A 17,013-nucleotide genomic window follows, 5' to 3' on the forward strand; every position below is an offset into this window, starting at 1 on the left:
AATGACTGCATTATAATGAAAATGAACAGAAGAAAAAATGTGCTAACTGTTGTCCATTTTTATTCTAGCTTCCAAGACTGTAAAAATGGAAACTATCAAGGTATTTTATTCCCATCATTCAAGAACAGTAGGCCTGAATCATTCAGAATTCATCATGCTGTGGTACATGCAAAGCCAGGGCTCATGCTCTTGGCATTGCTTGGGGGAGGGGCAAACAGCCCAGAGCCTCACCCACCTCAGGAGCACCCTCAAACTGCTCATCCATCCCCAAACTCCCTACAGTTCAAGGCTGGGCTCGGCCTGACTGGGTTCAGCTTTAAACTGCAGGCTTCAGAAGTGGAGCCCATAGTTTAAAGCTGGAAATTGTCAGACCCCAGCCTTGAACTGCACCCCTCTTCCTGAACTCCATGTGGGGCTTGTGGGGAGGGTGCATCTCAGTGCTGGGAAGTATTTGCCCTGGGTACCCTCTGAAGTAGATATCCCCCTGGGTACATTAAAGTTTGAGCTGTCCAGCTATCTCAAAACTATGTTTTCTTCTGGCAGAAGATATTGCCACCAGTGAAATAGAGGGAGTGTGATTTTCACTCATTACTTACTCCCTTACCCTGGTGGTGGTGGAAAGCTCCAGCACATCATTCACAACTAGCTGCCTTATCAATTTAAATTTCCATTCACTGCAAAGGATTGTTGAGTGCTGTTTGATCTGATGCTGTGCATTTTGATTGGAAGTAAGCATCATGAACGGCGGTTGAATTTTGTCATATGTAAGTTTTCATAAGATTGCATCCTGAGTTTGTTAGGAATTAGTTGCTTCTCTTCATTAGGTCTTTTGAGGGTTTGCAGTTTGGTGGAACTGGAGTTGATGTACTAAGTCATAGTATGATATCAACTTGCAAAGCTCTGTGTCCAATTAATCTCTGTAGCTGAGTGGACTGCTCATAAGACTTGAAAGCATTCCTGAAGGTTGTGAGTTCAAGTTGTTGCTGAGCTAGGCTCCTTGACTCTTGTTTCATGCAACTTATATATGCCGTTCTTTCACACAGTAAATCTGTCCTCAAATGCTTGGAGGCTGACAAACTGAATAACTTCTGAGGACATTTCCACTAAGTCCATCACTGTGTTCTGAGATAAATAATATAAGAATGGGTGCATGGGAACTGAAGTACCCAGCATGTACAGAAGCACTGAATCAGTGAGCACTATCTCTAAGCATTCTGAGAAAACAATCAGTCTCACCACTGCAGTAGGAGATTTTATAGTCACAAGAAAGCTACAGGAATCTAAGGCCGTTTCCGCACAGCCCTTTTATGGCGCCCTGGGGACGGCAAAAACGCCGTTCCCAGGGAGCCATTCGCACATTCGCTTCGCTCCCCCTCCCCCAGGGCGGCGTCAGGCCGCCCTAAAAAACAACCCTTTAAAGGGTTGTTTTTGCCCCAACAGCGTGTTCCCGGCGGCGCGGTGCGAACGGCACCGCCGGGAACACGCTGTTTCCCTTCCCTTTCCCACTCACCTTGTCCCCGTCGTCGGCCTGCTGGCCTCTGAAGCCCCTTCCTCACTGTCCTCCGACCCCTGGAGGTCGGAGGGCAGCATGGGTGGGGCTTTGGAGGCCAGCAGGCCGACGACGGGGACAAGGTGAGTGGGAAAGGGAAGGGGGCAGAGGCGGCTCCATGCGGAGCCGCCTGTCGTCCGCCGGCCTCTCCTGAGGCTGCTCGCACGCTTGCGTGCGAACGGCCTCCGCCCCCACGCCGGCAGAATTCTTGCCGGCGTGGGGGCGCCTGGGGGGCCGTGCGGAAACGGCCTAATGTACTCAGGTAAAGGGAAAAATTGATTCTAGCACTGAATGGATAATAAATGTTGTCAACTTGTTGAAGTAGAGATTTTCTTCCTTCCTTCACCTATATCAGACGTTCAGTGCTGCCAATAATCTGTTCACATGGGGAATGTCCATGTAGCATTACACTCTCATCTGTGCTTCAGCACCAAAATGTGCAACCAGAATGTAAATTTTGGCAAGTGTACTACATATATGATTAATAAAATAGGAAGTTGAGTGAAGAATTCAAATTCCATGTGAAATAATTTATTGATAAGAGGTTAAAATTGACTCTACCATCTGGCAATATACCTATTAAAAAATAGTGTCTGAGAGCCCAAATATCATAGTCACATGTGGGCTGTTTCTAAATGAGTGGAAAACAACACCCTAGGAACAGTAAAAACACTGTCCGTGGAGTGCTGTTTGCACAGCTGGTGGTGCTGCAATGCAGCGTGCTTGCCCACCCCCCCAAACTGGCACAAAGACGTCGCTTTTGAACCTCGCTCCCTGAGGTTGGAGGGCAGCATGGGCGTTTCCCTCCGCCTGTCCAGAGCTTCACAGGGAGAGGTAAGTAAATAGGACGACCCACAGGTACCTCCATGTGGAGCCGCCTCTGCGGGTCGCAGCAGCTTCGAGGCTGCCCACACGTTACCGTACGAGCGATCCCAAAACTCCACTGGCATGAATTATGCCAGTGGAGAACCATTTCCTGCAGCTGTGCAGAAATGGCCATGGTTTTTCTCTCTCTCCCTCCTCCACTCTCAGCTGCTATTTATTAGACTGGGGTTGATACTGGAAGGAACAACTGATACTCCTTCCCCATGGAAGTGCTTTCAATAAACTGTGGCCGTTTCTGCACGGCCCCCCAGGTGCCTCCATGCCGGCAAGAATTCTGCCAGCGTGGAGGCGGAGGCCGTCCGCACGCAAGCGTGCGTGCGGCCTCAGGAGAGGCCGGCAGGCGGCTCCGCATGGAGCCGCCTCTTCCCCCTTCCCTTTCCCATTTACCTCTCGTGTCGCCGTCCTGCGGGCCTCCTAAGCCCCGCCCAGGACAGCGAGGGAGGGACTTAGGAGGCCAGCAGGACAGCGACACGAGAGGTAAATGGGAAAGGGAAGGGGAAACAGCATGTTCCCGGCGGTGCTGTTCGCACCGCGCCGCCGGGAACACGCTGTTGCGGCAAAAACAACCCTTTAAAGGGTTGTTTTTCAGGGCGGCCTGATGCCGCCCTGGGGGAGAGGGAGCGGAGTCAGGTCGGCGCTGCTGCGTTGCAGCAGCGCCGCCTGTGCGAATGGCTCCCTGGGGGCGGCGTATTTCCCGTCCCCAGGGCGCCATTAAAGGGCCGTGCAGAAACGGCCTGTCTCTGTAGCTGCTGTCCTCAGTTTCATATTAATGACATGAAACATGCTTCTATTTTACTGTAAAACAACAATACTAAACTGTTTTCAGTGAACTGAGTGAGTGTGTGATAACTGAAGCTGTTGTCTTTCTTTTATGAATAGAAACATTTTCTCACTGCCACACATAGGTGAGTTGTGCAGTTTCATCTTGATATTTCACAATAAAATATTAGAGCAATGGGATTTTTGTACAGAGAGTGAAGGTGACTGAAGATTTATAATCAACTATGTGTAAACTTAGAATGTTGAAATTGAAGTACATTTCCTTAAACTTCTTGCTCCTTCTAGAAAGGTAGAATAATTCACCATGTGACACTTTAATTATCTTTCATGTTTCATTATAGACCACTAACCCATTTAGCCTAATGATAATTAATCCAGATCAGAGTATGAATAGGATTTATTTATTTGCTTTACAGTCCACTTTTGTCACTGAGAATCAGCGTGGATTAGATGGTATAAGACTAAACAGGTCTGGGTGTGGTTGGAAAACATTTTGGGTTTTCTATCTATGCCACCTTGATTTTCATGATTACAAATAAATGGAGTATTTTCTCAATTTCTGTTGATTTACTTGTCCATAGTGTGGGTATCCTTCCTCCAGGCTGACTGAACATTGGTAGGGAAGTTCTCTTTGGTCAGGAATACAATCTCTAGAATTTTATCCTGGGGAGAATAATAGCTGAAATTTTTAAAAGGGATTAATTGGGAATTTAAAGTGCTTCATTTTAGTGCATTGTGGCTGTCATTTAGTGCATTGTGGCAGAAGCTGATATGTAAAAACATCCTTATTGAGCACCTCTGGTAACATGATGGAGACAGATCAAAAGCATGATAAATTAGGTGGTGTCAGGTTTTTTTAAAACTTGCAATAGATTTTGCCCTCATTCAATCAAAAAACTAGTTCATCCACTATGAAACTGAAGTTCTATGATAAATTAAAACAAAGTTAGTGGAAACACAATTGCTAAGTAGGATAAGGTAAAAATTCCATAAAAGGTCACTTTCCATAGTGCTCTAAAGTAAGTTTGTATCAGGGCCTAGAGTCTGCTGTTGTATAGTGGTGGTCAGTTTTAGAAATCCTGATCATAACAGAGAAAGAATGAAGCTACTGCAACGACTGGCATGTAATTGACACTCCCCACCCCCCACCCCAGTAACCTCCCTGTTTACTTTCCAGAAAACTTTCATAAGTCAGACAGGATATCTAAACTGTCTTCTCCTCAACCAGATTGTGCTCCCATGCTCCTCTTCCTAGCACTAATCAGGGTTGCCAGGTCTGGGTGCCTAGAGGGTGGGGCCTGGGGAAAGTGGAGTTTGGTGAGAGACCTCAGCATGGTATAATGTCATTAGAGCCCATCATACAAAGCAGTCATTTTCTCCAGGAGAACTGATCTCTGGAGATCAATTGTAATAGCAGGAGATCTCCAGATCTCCAATCCTACTTTCTATCAACATTGAAACTGCAGTTGTACCCATCATATTTCTCCCTATTCACAATGCAATACAGAAAGACAAAAGAAAAAGAAAACATGCTACCAGGTTCAGAAAACCCTCATCATTAACATAAATAGCAATAAATTGGAGAAGAGTGAAGATGTGTTAATATTCAAAAGCAGGTAAAAACATCTCTCCTTTGTCCACTCCAAAACCCACAAGTTTCCACTGCTAGAGTTTGTTGGTTGATTGATGGCAGCCTTGTGAGTAATACATCATCCATGTGTTCCTTCCCCAGATTTCCATAGAGGAAAGCAGAAACTTGTATTATACCCTTGATAAGCCTCAAGACCACCAAAAGAACAATTAGACAAGAGGAATTATTTTACCATTGTGAGCTAGTGAGAGGTTCCCTCAAAGGGGTAACTTACACCAGTAGCCAGTCCTCACAAAAATTGGTTGCCTGGACTGGAAATGAAAGGTGCTTGCATGGCTGCTCTTTCCTAGACTTTTCTTTTCCTCTAGACCAATGATTACCAGCCCTTTTGATAGAGTGAACCACTAGTTAAAATTTACTTGGCATAGAGATCACTTGAAAAAGAAAAAAAGCATTCACAAATAATGAAAACTGAAAAAGTCTGCAGCCCAATTTCGTAGGCTTCATGACCAGCTTTTGGGTCAGGACCCACAGCTTGGGAAACACTGCTTTAGACACTCTAGCAGAAGCATAGCCCGGGGCACACTCCATGTTTTCCTCCACTGTGGCCCCCCTCCCCCCCCCCCGCTTACCTTTTCCAGCTGGCAGAACGCAGCTTTCTATTGGCTGAAAATGGGCCTGGCTGGTGGGGCAGGGCAAGGGGAGAAGAGGAGTGGGGGTGATTTTCGCGCCCCCCGGGTGCGTGCCCGGTGCAATGTGCCGCCCCGCCTCATTGTAGCTCTGCCATTGCACTCTAGTACTGATGTTGCTGTTTTGCTCCTCCATCTCAGTTGCTCAAGGTAGTTTTAGTTATAATTCAGCTCTGATAAATTGTCTGGTTGCCTCTGAGAGATTGCTTACCAGGGAGTGAGTAGAACATGTTCTTGCAACTGTATCCTTGGTACAGCTCAAACTACATAGCTGTCTTGTCAGCTCCAAGTTAGAATGAAAACATTCAAAAAATGGAATCTACTATATGCATCCCCAAGTCCTTTCTGATGCTCTTGCTGTCCTGAGATCCTGTATTCTGGGTTTTCATGAAGGAAATGCGTGACTAGTAGATTTAATAGTGTTTGAGATAAACTGGTGTGGTCTTCTTCCAAAACTATTTAGAGCAATAGCCATTGCATTGTCTGTGAAAACACTGCAGTGCTGTACTATGACATTTTGTTATCTGTAACTTCAGCACTGAAACAGAAGATGAACAAGAGAGAAGAGAATTCTGGAATAATGAATCATCAAAACAACAAGCAGCTAAAGAAAGATTCAAGGTACATTTAGATACAGAAAGAAGCGGGGAATGTGCCGTTATCCTCTGATAGAACAGCTTTTCTGTTTGCAGAGGAGGGAAGGGTGATTGTTGCTCATCCCTCTGCCTACTGTTGACTCCCAATTTGCTCCACACACTGTTTTTGGGGGGTCCATCAACCCCAAGGAGCATAATTGGGGAGGGGGGCAAAGGAGGTTGCAGTGAGGGGGAGAAGTGGGAAAGTTGCTTCACATTTCCTCCCGAGTTCTCTGAATTTTAAGCTTCTTGTTGCTGGAACAGAATCCAAGAGTTAAAAACACAATACAATAAAATAGAAAGTACTTAGTGTATCACAATATTTTTTATCAGACTGGTGACAATGGAGATATACATGCAAAAGAAGGAATGAATGCAGAGAGTTTTGGTGGGAGAAACATGCTTCAAAAGGGAAAAGCACAAAGTTCTATGGAGCAATTCATAGAAAAGGATAGAAATTGTAAGTACTTCTGGATACTTCTTTAATTTGCACTCCTCAGTACTAAATTCAGTGTGCTTGCTGGCTTCAGGGCTGTTTCAGCTCTGCTAATGTATGTCTACCCAGAAATCAATTATAGTTGGATATGATCCTTGTGTAAGGCTGCAATTGCTTCTGCAGTCAAAGTGTGATCATAAGCAGCTACACCTTTTTAAACCCACTGACTAAAGTAGAATGAGAGGTGTTTAAAGTTGTTTAGAATCACACTGTTAATCAATCTCTTGAGCCAGGTAACAAACCACAGACTCAAACAATGGTTATTGTGGTGCTGTCTGGTTTCCGGGCTGTATGGCCGTGTTCTAGCAGCATTCTCTCCTGACGTTTCACCTGCATCTGTGGCTGGCATCTTCAGAGGATCTGAAGATGGTTCAGTTATTGTGTTTTGGTCTTAGTTTCCTTCTGTAACTTTGGATTTAGATATGCTGTTTTGAGAGCTAGAATAGCTGTAGTACAGAGTTGAACAAATGGGTCTACAAATTAGGACGTTGTGGGTCAGACTGGACCTTTTCCATGTATTCGTTAAGGGGCCTTAATCAACCACACTCCCCTTAAGTCTCAGCCCTCCTATCATATGGACAAAATAACAGTGTGTATGTTAAGTTCTGTCAAGTCACTTCAGGCTCATGGCAATCCAATGAATCCATGTTCTCCAAAATGTCCTAACATTAACAGCCTTGCTTAGGTCTTGCCAAATGTGGACCTTTGGCTCATTTTTGCACTCCACACAGAAGAGCGCAACACTCCACTTTCTTCTTCTGTAGACTGGACTTGGAGAAGAAATGTTTCTGACAGCAGGTGGTAGGGGCTGCAGAAGGCAGGTGTTTACAGCAGTGGCTAACAAACGGATGGGCATGGGGCAAAAGAGCCATTCTTTCTCTGTAGTTCCCTACCTTGCTTCCCTTTCCCACCCCCAGTACTTGGAGTATGGGGGAAACAAACTTTTGCAGCAATTCTAGAACAAATGGCAGATGCATGAGTCATATTGAGAGGCATTCCTTCCCCCAACATGAGAAGAAGAAAAGTGATTCTTTTTTAAGATGGCATTTGCTGTGAAATATTTATGCTTTTATGCTTTCTCATATACAAAATGTATACTGTTTTAACCAACTGATTGACCGAAACTCATATGACTGATTGACAAAGGTTTATTTAGTCCAGTTCTAGTCATAATAAACATTTTGAGAAGACCATGGAGCTTGCAAAAACATAAGGAAAGGATTTGGTTATCTGTCAAGTTTAGATGATCAGCTAAGAATATAACAAGACCTTGTTTTCTAAATTATGATGCACCCATGCTGTGCAAATGCTTGAGCTAGTCTTGTCACTCAGATAGTATCTGCACTCTTAGATGTGGAGAATTCTTCTCTCCCAGCAAAACTCTTCACTGCCTTTAGTATAGTGATGACACAGGCATTGTTTGTGAATCTCCTTTGACAGCTTCATATATGTAACCTGTCTCACTTTTAAGAGCTTTCCACTGTTCATGAGCTAGAAGCTGAGTCTTTTCCTGAGAGCAGTTACATCTCTTTCGAATATAAATACAGCAAAACTTAATTTGACCATCAGATGCAGTTGTGACTCCCACAGGAAGCTATTAGTCTGCCTCAGCAGGGATTGTGAGAGAATGGAATAAATCCATTGGTCAGAACACTCAAGGGTCTGACATGAAGCTATCTGAATATAGAAAAGAGTATCAAAAAATAAGTTTTTTCCCCTAAAGCAGGGGTCTTCAAACTATGGTCCTCCAGATGTTCATGGACTATAACTCCCGTCAGCCCCTGCCAGCATGGCCAAGTGGTAGGGCTCATGGGAATTGTAGTCTATGAACATCTGGAAGGCCACAGTTTGAGAACCCCTGCCCTAAAGTAACAACTGAAAATTGTTCAGCTTCCCAGCTGGGTGTTCAAAAGTGCCAGTCATTATTATTATTATTATTATTATTATTATTATTATTATTATTATTATTATTATTATTATTATTATTATTATTATTATTATTATTATTTTGGCAACAGAATTCCTTCAGTTTCATAACCTAGAGGCTAATGAATCTGCTCAAGTATTGTTTGTGTAATGAATGCATATGAGTTGTATATACTCCACATGCCTTCAATCATGTTCTTATTACTACTTTTTGAGGTCTTCCTCTAAACGATTGGGTTCGAGCCAGACTAAATTTTCCAATTGCAGAATGGAAGTTTTCTTATCACGCGTAGTCCACTGATCTCTATAAAATGTTCCTTTTGGAAGACAGGGGATCCATAGAAATGTCATGTGGGTAATCTGCGACAGGAAAGGGGAATCACTAGTGTTCTCAGCACTGCCTTGGCAAGTGCAGGGAGAGTGGGAAATGAAGTTGAAGGTGGATGTAATGCTCTGGACTACCTTACCAAGTCTCTATGGTCTTTTATCATATAGACTAGGGAAAATTCCTAAAAATTTGCTATGTAGGAATTGTTATGTGGAGGCCATTTTTTTCTCTTGCTGTTTAATTCTTCAGATGTGGGAAGCTGGGTTTGTGGGCTGGTAAATGGGTGGCCTGGGAATCAGAGGAAATTGCCAATTTAATTTGAATCTAACCCATTGAAAATAGAACTGTATCTGCTTAGAGATCAAAAAGAAAATGATGGTCAAAAGTATATGTCTTTTCCACACAAAATGTCCAGGAGGCACATTTATTCCCATTTCTTTGGCTTCATACATTCATGTCTAGAACTACTCATTTGTTTAGAACTGTTCATTTGTAAACTTTTATATCTAGGAATAGGTCTGTCATTGAAATTCAGACATGCCAATTCTATTCCATAAGTGCCCAAGAATATACCACATGCTCTAAAGTTTGAGGGAGACTGAAGAGAGCTTGTTCTACATCCGCCAAGCACATCTATTGTGTCTAGTATGCTGCTGAGTTTGCCCAGATGGGCTTCTAGTGCACTTCTGAAAACAGCCCTTGGAATTCAAGGCTTCTGGAAGAGGCAGTGAAAAATACTCTTGGCAGTTTTAAGAAGGCAAGCATAAAGAAACTGACACTCCAAAAGGCTTTTACCAAACAGATGCAAAGGAATTTCAGCATCTATTATTTTAGACATTTATTCACTGTATGTGTTTAGGAATGTTAAGTTTGTAAACATGGACTTTTCTGCAGTTTCAGATGGGTATGTGTGCCTGGAAGCTTTGAAAATCAATGAAGATCAAGCAGTTCTGGATCCCAAGGCTTCCAGACAACAGCAAGCTCTGGAGGAATTGTATGATGATGTAGAAGGACTAGAAAGAGCATTGTGAGTGAGCTACAGATGCAAAGTCTTTGTAGGCTTATTCTTGTTAAATTGAAATATCTCTGAAAATATGATATGTGTATTATGAACAATCTAAAATTGTTTTTGTTGCAGTCAAGCCTCTGATACCTTCAGCTCATTTACTTCTGACAATGGTAAGTGTGATGGTTTGCAAAATTTAGGTAGAATTCAGAAAACCAGCACATTGTTGGAATGCTATATAGTGAATGTCCATCACTATATTAAAACACGGGGTGGCACGGGGTAGGTGGTAGCCATAGGTGGGGCTGATGCACTGAAAACTGCATGGAGAATCATCGTCATGTGGAAGAAACCTGGAATTCTCCCCTCCCTCCTTGACAAATACTACAATAACAGCCTTGTGGCATCCTAACAACCCATTAGTTTATGGCTAATCCAATAAGTGAGACTTGCTTTTTATCATCTTTCTAATGGAAAAGGATAAATTCTTCTACAAATTAGGAATGGGACGTGAATTTTTGTATAGCCTTCTATGGAAGGTCTTCAGAGCCTGAGGCATGCTTTTTCTGATAAGATGCACAATGCCTTCTGCCTGGTTCCTTTCCCGTGCCCCCCCCCCCCACAATTCCCCCCCCCACACACAATCTAGCTTCAGGCTTGTTGAATGGCATGTGGGCTTATTGTGTGTTCCCCTCCCCTTAAGCTTCTTACAGTCCTTTCTTTGAAGTATCCACTGTTAAAATTGCCAGGCTATCACACAGGTATTGCCAGGGGCTATAATCATACTGTCATAGAAAAAATGGCTCTCTTATGAGAAACTGATTAGCTCACAATAATACTTAATAGTGGCAATTCAGTATGTGATGGCTGAAGTCCCAGTAATCCCCATTTTAATGTAATTTAATGTTAACATTTCTTTGCAAGAACAGTGATAGTTTTTAATCTGCTCTTCTGGCTCAGTTATTTTATAGAGTTTTGGCCCACGAATACACAGACTGTTCGGTATTAGAAAAGCTTGTTAAAATAATTTGCTATTTTTAAGAAACCAGTTAAAAATATCATACTGCCATAGCTCATTTAGCATGTCCTCATGAAAAGGTTTATAGGTTTGACTAATTTGAAACTTATTGACCTTCCAGTGGTTCTCTACTATTATTTGTAATAATCTTGTAGTTATTGCTCCTTGCAAGAGGCTGTTGGTTTCAGAACTACCCTTCTTTTTCTTTCTTGTCACATAATCTTTTAAAGGTCCAGCTGTTCTTCTTTGCAAGGTCCCCAAAGCAGGCATTTTTAGCTTACTAATGAATGTGCGAATGTCAAATACTGTCAAGCTTGAGGCAGAAATACAGATTTAACTTTTCATATTTTCATATTTTTCCCACTGCCACAATGGAATTGCCTGCCATGCAATACACTGCAGAAAGAATTCATTTTAAGGAAACCTATTTGTATTTACAATAAAGTGTCAGAATCTGCAAAGGCAACTGAGGGATTTAAAGCATTCATTATGGTGGTATACTGTTGCAGAGAAAATATTTTGGGTTTGATTTCCATGAGTACACAGGGCGGGGGGCGGGCAATAATTTTGCCAATGTCCCTTCCTCTGGCAATCTCATCTCATTCTGCCCTATTTTTCAGGAGCACCATTTGGGGGGCTTTTCAAGCTGCAGTGGGAAGGAGGTGCTGGGAAGTTAGACAGGATCCAGTCCTTTGATTTATACCTAACATTCTGAAGATTAGTGCCCAACATCTTAAAGTCTTGATGTTTTGATGTTTGATTTATTGGCCACTCTAACAACTTTAAAACTCACTTTGAGATTTCTACTTAAAAAAAAGATTTTGTTAAAATATGTTATACTTAATGAAAGTTAACTTTTTGAAGAATGTGCTTAAAGTTGCTCTTCAGAATACTAAGCTCTTCTTCTTTCATGCAATTCTACATTCATGACAGTAAGTTCCTTTCTGATGATAGTTATGTTTGTGTGTTAAGTTCCAGATAGTACCTTTGAAGAAATGTATGAGGATGTTCAAAGTGAAGATTATAAACCAACAAAATTGGAGTAAGTATCTTTTATTTACCTGAAAATAGTTTATTCGAGCTCTTCTTTCATTAATTAGGTGCCTCATTGTCATGCAGTATATTTTCTACTAAATGAATGGGCACCTCGATTGTCAATGGAGTCCACACTTAATAGGGAACAATGCCCTATTGTAGATCTTTAATGTACAATACTTTTATATATTGCATTCACATATGTTCATGTTTATGCATATGATCTGTGGAATGGCTGTTCAGTTGGAGAGTCCAGGAGGCAGAGTCATTTAAGCCAGATAGTCACATGCCAAGACACTAAAGGGGAGTAACCAAAGTCAAGGTTGTTACTTGCTGTTCGAGGTCAATGCAGAGTCTGGGAGCAGAGTAGTGGAGTGCAGGCAGCATCAGGAAACAGCATGCTGCATCCACGGCTTTAATGTTTATGGCTCCTCATCAAATCCATCTGGGCTGCCTGCATAAGAGGGCACGCTCTGCTGAACAGTGCTGGCCTTGCAAGCACGCTGACCATCTTCTCTACTTCAGAACAAGTGTAGGTTTCTGACTGCAGCACTGTACTGTGTCTAGAGAATCAGAGGAACTTTGGCATCTTGTCCAGTACTTCTGATAAGCTATGAGTAGGGTGCCTGTGATTGTAAATCTTCCAGCTGTTGACACAGCTGGCTCATCTCTGTGGGGCTCGACTAGGTCTTCATTTGATGAACTCTCAGATGCAGTGGGAGGAGGGCATGATACGTGGTGACTGAAGGGGACCTTCCATATACAGAGACAGGAAACCTTTGAATGGCATTGCGGAAAGGCACCAGCAGGAGAGAGTCCTTGACACTCACTTGTTTGTGTTGCCCTCCAGGGGAACTGGTTGGCTGCTGTGCAAAACAGTATGTTGGAACAGATGGACTACTGATCTGATCTATGCAGCTCTTGGTGCATATTGTGCATGTTGCTTTGAAAGATCCTTTACTGTACCATTGTTTTAGTTTTGTTATGCATGAAGCATGTTCATTCTCTCCTAATGTCACAGAAGGCAGTAAAGATGCACGTGTACACTGAAGCAACTGATTCAAGGCTACTATGGAAACTAGTCCTACTGCCAAGAAAAATGAGACCTATAGTCCAATCCATAGGACCCGCATCTGGGGACGGTGCTGCTGCTACTCTGCTGCACTTCCTCCAGAGGGCTCCCAGGCAGCACAGAAAGGCGAGGAACTCCAGAAACTCCCCAGCTACCTGAAAGCCCTCCATAGGGCTAAATGGGCTCATGTCACCTTTTGTAGGTCCATGTATAGAACCCAAGGCATTACCAGCTCCAAAGGCCAGTGGAAGCTGGCAAAAATTAGGTTGACCCCCCTTCCCCAGGAACGTCTCTAGTTTGTCCCCAGTCATCCTCTGATCCCCAGATCAGTGTCACTCCACGGGAGCAGGCTGTTCTGGGTGAGGTGCTGTGGAGCTCTGCAGTGCCTGCCTAACTCCCAGTTTGTCCTCCCCAGAAGAGATGCCACCTATGCCTGTGGTGTGGGCAAACACCTCCCCCCATCCCCGGATTGGACTGCTAGAGCCCCAAGTGAGTTAAAACCATAGCATTCCCATCAACTCTGTTATACACCTTCTTTCTCTGCAGAGTTAAGAGTAAAGACCATGAGTGGCATAACAAATGCAAACATATATGTGAATGGTTTTCTTGCAGCACGGGAATTCTCCATTTGGTCTCTGGTATGGGTAATGGCTGTTTTCCGTATGGCTTGGCAGTTGCAAAAAAGTGATTGCTACCCACACCTTATGTAAAGTCTTCTTGCGGCTCTTTCATGTGCTTTCCGTCAACTTGCATGTTCTCTTAGTTCTTTAGAACTATGGTAATGCAGTAATAACTAATTTCATTTAGCTCTGAAACTATTAACCAGAATTTAAAAGGTCCCAGTGTTTTATTGCAGAATCAGCAAATCATTTTATCATGAATTACTTTTCTGTGAGGTCTGCTTAATTAAAAGTCATGCCTTGATTGATATCTTTAAAATATCAACTGCAACATTTTAATCTGTGAAACTGAGGGTTTAAAATGGTTAAAGGGCATGTGTAGAGATTTCACAAGAATTTTCTGTAAGCTCATGGACTCTTTCTATTGAAGGCAGTGGTTCTCAGACTATGGGATAGGCCACATTTGGAAGGATGTATGTGCAAAGCTGCAGGGTATGGTATGATCTTGAGGTAAAGAAAGTCTTCCTCGCCTACAGCCATGACTTGAATAAACTGAATACCTCCAGAAATGTATCCTCATAGGTACTGATTGGATTGGCTAGGATGATGATGTTCTGACTTGATTTGCCAGGAAGTTCAGGAAAAAGCTGCTGCATTTGTTGTCCAGTTTCCTGTACATAGTTTGGGAATGGTAAAATGAAATAATTAGCATGGATAAACCCAATGGCCTGCAAGGATATCTGCATATTGCCAGACTGGCAGGATAGTGGCAGTGATGATGGTGGAAAGAAATAGAATGTAGTATAAGTTTAGGAAGGAGACAAGTTCAAAACATTTGGGAAACACTAGCTTAAAAAACATTATCTTTCAATTATAACCATATAGCTTTCCTTCAGATTAATTATTCCCAGTTGCAATCAGGCTCTTGATGTATAGTCAGTGTAATTCTACAAAATTATTTTGAATGAAAAGAAAAATCAGTGACTATGTCCATAACACTCCTATACACCTGCCATATTTTGGATATGATTCCTTAAATATTGTCAGGTGATGCAGGAGGACTAAAGTCTCCAAATGAGACTGAACACTAAATGAGACTGAATACCACCTAATCGTAGGATTATCACCATCTGTCAGTGTTCAGACAGATGCTCTGGGAAGTTCCCAAAGCATGTGGATAGAGCCATTCTCTGTTTGTTCCTACAGTTGTTACTTGGAAGCTACCTGCCTCAAAACATAGATGTCTCATTTTAAACTTTTACTTCATGGATTTATCTAATCCCACTTAAGCATGAATGAAAGTTTTTAAAACTTGTGGATTGAATTTGGTGTGAAATAATTTTTCCTTTGGGCAGTCATAAACCTACTGAAAATCAGTGACGCTTTGATAAATGACACTTTGATAAACATTTACTAGAGATCATTTCCATCTTTATTTCAATGTGTTGTCTTAAATTTTCTTTTTTATTTAGCAGTGACAAAGTAGAAAAACCAAAGAAATTTGGAAAATTGTTCAAGAAAGAAAAGTTTAAAATGAAGAATGTTCAGCTGAAAGAAAACATGTGGTATGTAATTATTTGGCATGGGGCAGATATATGGGCAGCCCAATCCAGATGGGGGGAGCTATGTGGTGGCCAGGGACAGCATGGCAAAGGCTCCATCTTGCTTCCTCCAAGGGGCTTCAGGTGGTGTGGAAAGGAGGGAAATTGAAAAACCCTCCTACTGCCTGAAAAGCCCCATTGCAGAAAAAGAATTGTGGTACACTTTCCAGTGGCATAAGTCTGTGGCCATGGAGGGGGGCGTTCCCAGGTTGAAACCCTGGTGGAAGCCGATTAAAGGCAGTTCCACCCCTGAGAATGCCCCTGGCCTGCCTCCTGTTGCACTGGTGTGACTTCTGGGTGGTGAGTGCTTCTGGATTTTCATGTTTGCTTTCTCCACTGACATATGTGCCCCTAATACCAGCCAGGTGGGCAAATGTACTAGCATGGCACTCTGCCGCTCCACAAGTTGTTTTGCCCTTTCCATCTAGATTGGACCCTTAAACTTACTTTGTCTCATATTCACTAGTTTATTTCATTAGGAAATTAGAAGGAAACCTACATGATGCTCAGAAGTTAATCTTTGGAAGGGCACTGTATTTCATCCAAACCTGCCTCACAGAGGATGAAATAGAGGAAAAGAGAGCTAAGTACATTTTTCTTTGGAGAAAAGTCAATACAAAATGTAATGTTTATCAATTATTTCAAGCAGCTGTGAAACCAAATCAAGGCAGAAATCCCAAGAAGTTCGAGCAGAATAGTACTAAAGGCAGACAACAGCCCTGTTTCCCTCTGCTATAGCAGTCTTCTGAGTCCCCTGAAATTTCAATCCTGTGGGTCAGTGAACCATGTGGGTGGCAGATTTCAATAGGAGGAGACAAATGGTGAAATTTGTCCTTGGCAAATGGAGTCATTGTATAAATTGCTGTGGTGTTGATGAAATGCTGCATCAAGAGCCAACTGAAGAGTCAGCACTAAGCTGCATCTATTAAGGAAGGTGATACTCTGAATAAAGGCCAATTCCAAAATCAAAGCCCCTTAGGCAGTTGCAGTATCAAACTTTTTCACTGAATCTTTTTTCTTCTTAATTCCAACAAAAAATAATTAATAAAATCATGTCCAAAAGAGTAGCATGAACCATATATCTAGACATACTATTCCTAAATATATACAAGAGCTACTGGGGGAACCCTTAAGCCATAGACTACAATGATTTATAATATGGGTTAATTAACCATGTTAATAATAATGGGTAGTTTCTCTTAATCTGCTCATTTAACATTTTTCTTTAAAACTATTGAAATGTGTGTAATTTAGTTTTTCCTCCTGCAGCAATATCTCCAGTTCTGTGCCAAATTTAGGTAAGAACATTTGCTCAGCAGTAAAAATATTTTCACTTGAAAGGTTGTGTATGTATGTGGGGGGGGGGGAGGGGTAGTCTAAACAATACTGGTCCTCTGGATTGAATTATCCCTGACTTCTATTGTCAATTTTATAGGAGACTGTGACCCAGGGCAGTTTTTAGTACACCTATTATCATCTGTCCTTTAGCATTAATGTTCAGCTATGTACAAAGGCATATTTGAGATGCCTAATCAAACTTGATTATAGTGTATTATTTTCAAAATATACTTTGAAAATTTATTTCACAGATATTATTCTTGAGTAAAGTGGATTACAAGTTCATTTTCTTATATAATATAAAATTTTTAGGAGGGCAATTAATGAAATTACATTGGTTCTTCAATGGAGAGCAGGACCGGTTTATTTTTTGCAGCCAGCTGTCTGGTCTCCTCACCAGATGTTCATTCAAGCTGCCACTCAAAAACAACAGCCAATCAGAAT

The 17,013-nt window shown here is 42.2% G+C and overlaps 1 protein-coding gene across 6 annotated transcripts in view; it reads left to right on the top strand.

The window, feature by feature from the left end:
- The window catches only part of FYB2 (FYN binding protein 2), a 46,884-nt gene that overhangs the window by 19,047 nt on the left and 10,824 nt on the right, over nucleotides 1-17,013 (top strand). For 4 of the 6 annotated variants that reach the window (XM_048496757.1, XM_048496760.1, XM_048496761.1 and 1 more), the window contains exons 6-14: nucleotides 69-100; nucleotides 3,314-3,339; nucleotides 6,031-6,115; nucleotides 6,463-6,589; nucleotides 9,774-9,906; nucleotides 10,018-10,058; nucleotides 11,876-11,945; nucleotides 15,103-15,195; nucleotides 16,486-16,529. In XM_048496757.1, the coding sequence (XP_048352714.1) occupies nucleotides 69-100; nucleotides 3,314-3,339; nucleotides 6,031-6,115; nucleotides 6,463-6,589; nucleotides 9,774-9,906; nucleotides 10,018-10,058; nucleotides 11,876-11,945; nucleotides 15,103-15,195; nucleotides 16,486-16,529 (651 nt within the window). The remainder of the gene's footprint in view (nucleotides 1-68; nucleotides 101-3,313; nucleotides 3,340-6,030; nucleotides 6,116-6,462; nucleotides 6,590-9,773; nucleotides 9,907-10,017; nucleotides 10,059-11,875; nucleotides 11,946-15,102; nucleotides 15,196-16,485; nucleotides 16,530-17,013) is intronic. The other 2 variants (XM_048496759.1, XM_048496762.1) reach the window with 1 other exon arrangement.

This window comes from Sphaerodactylus townsendi, linkage group LG05 (genome assembly GCF_021028975.2).
Source record: "Sphaerodactylus townsendi isolate TG3544 linkage group LG05, MPM_Stown_v2.3, whole genome shotgun sequence".
NCBI lineage: Eukaryota > Metazoa > Chordata > Lepidosauria > Squamata > Sphaerodactylidae > Sphaerodactylus > Sphaerodactylus townsendi.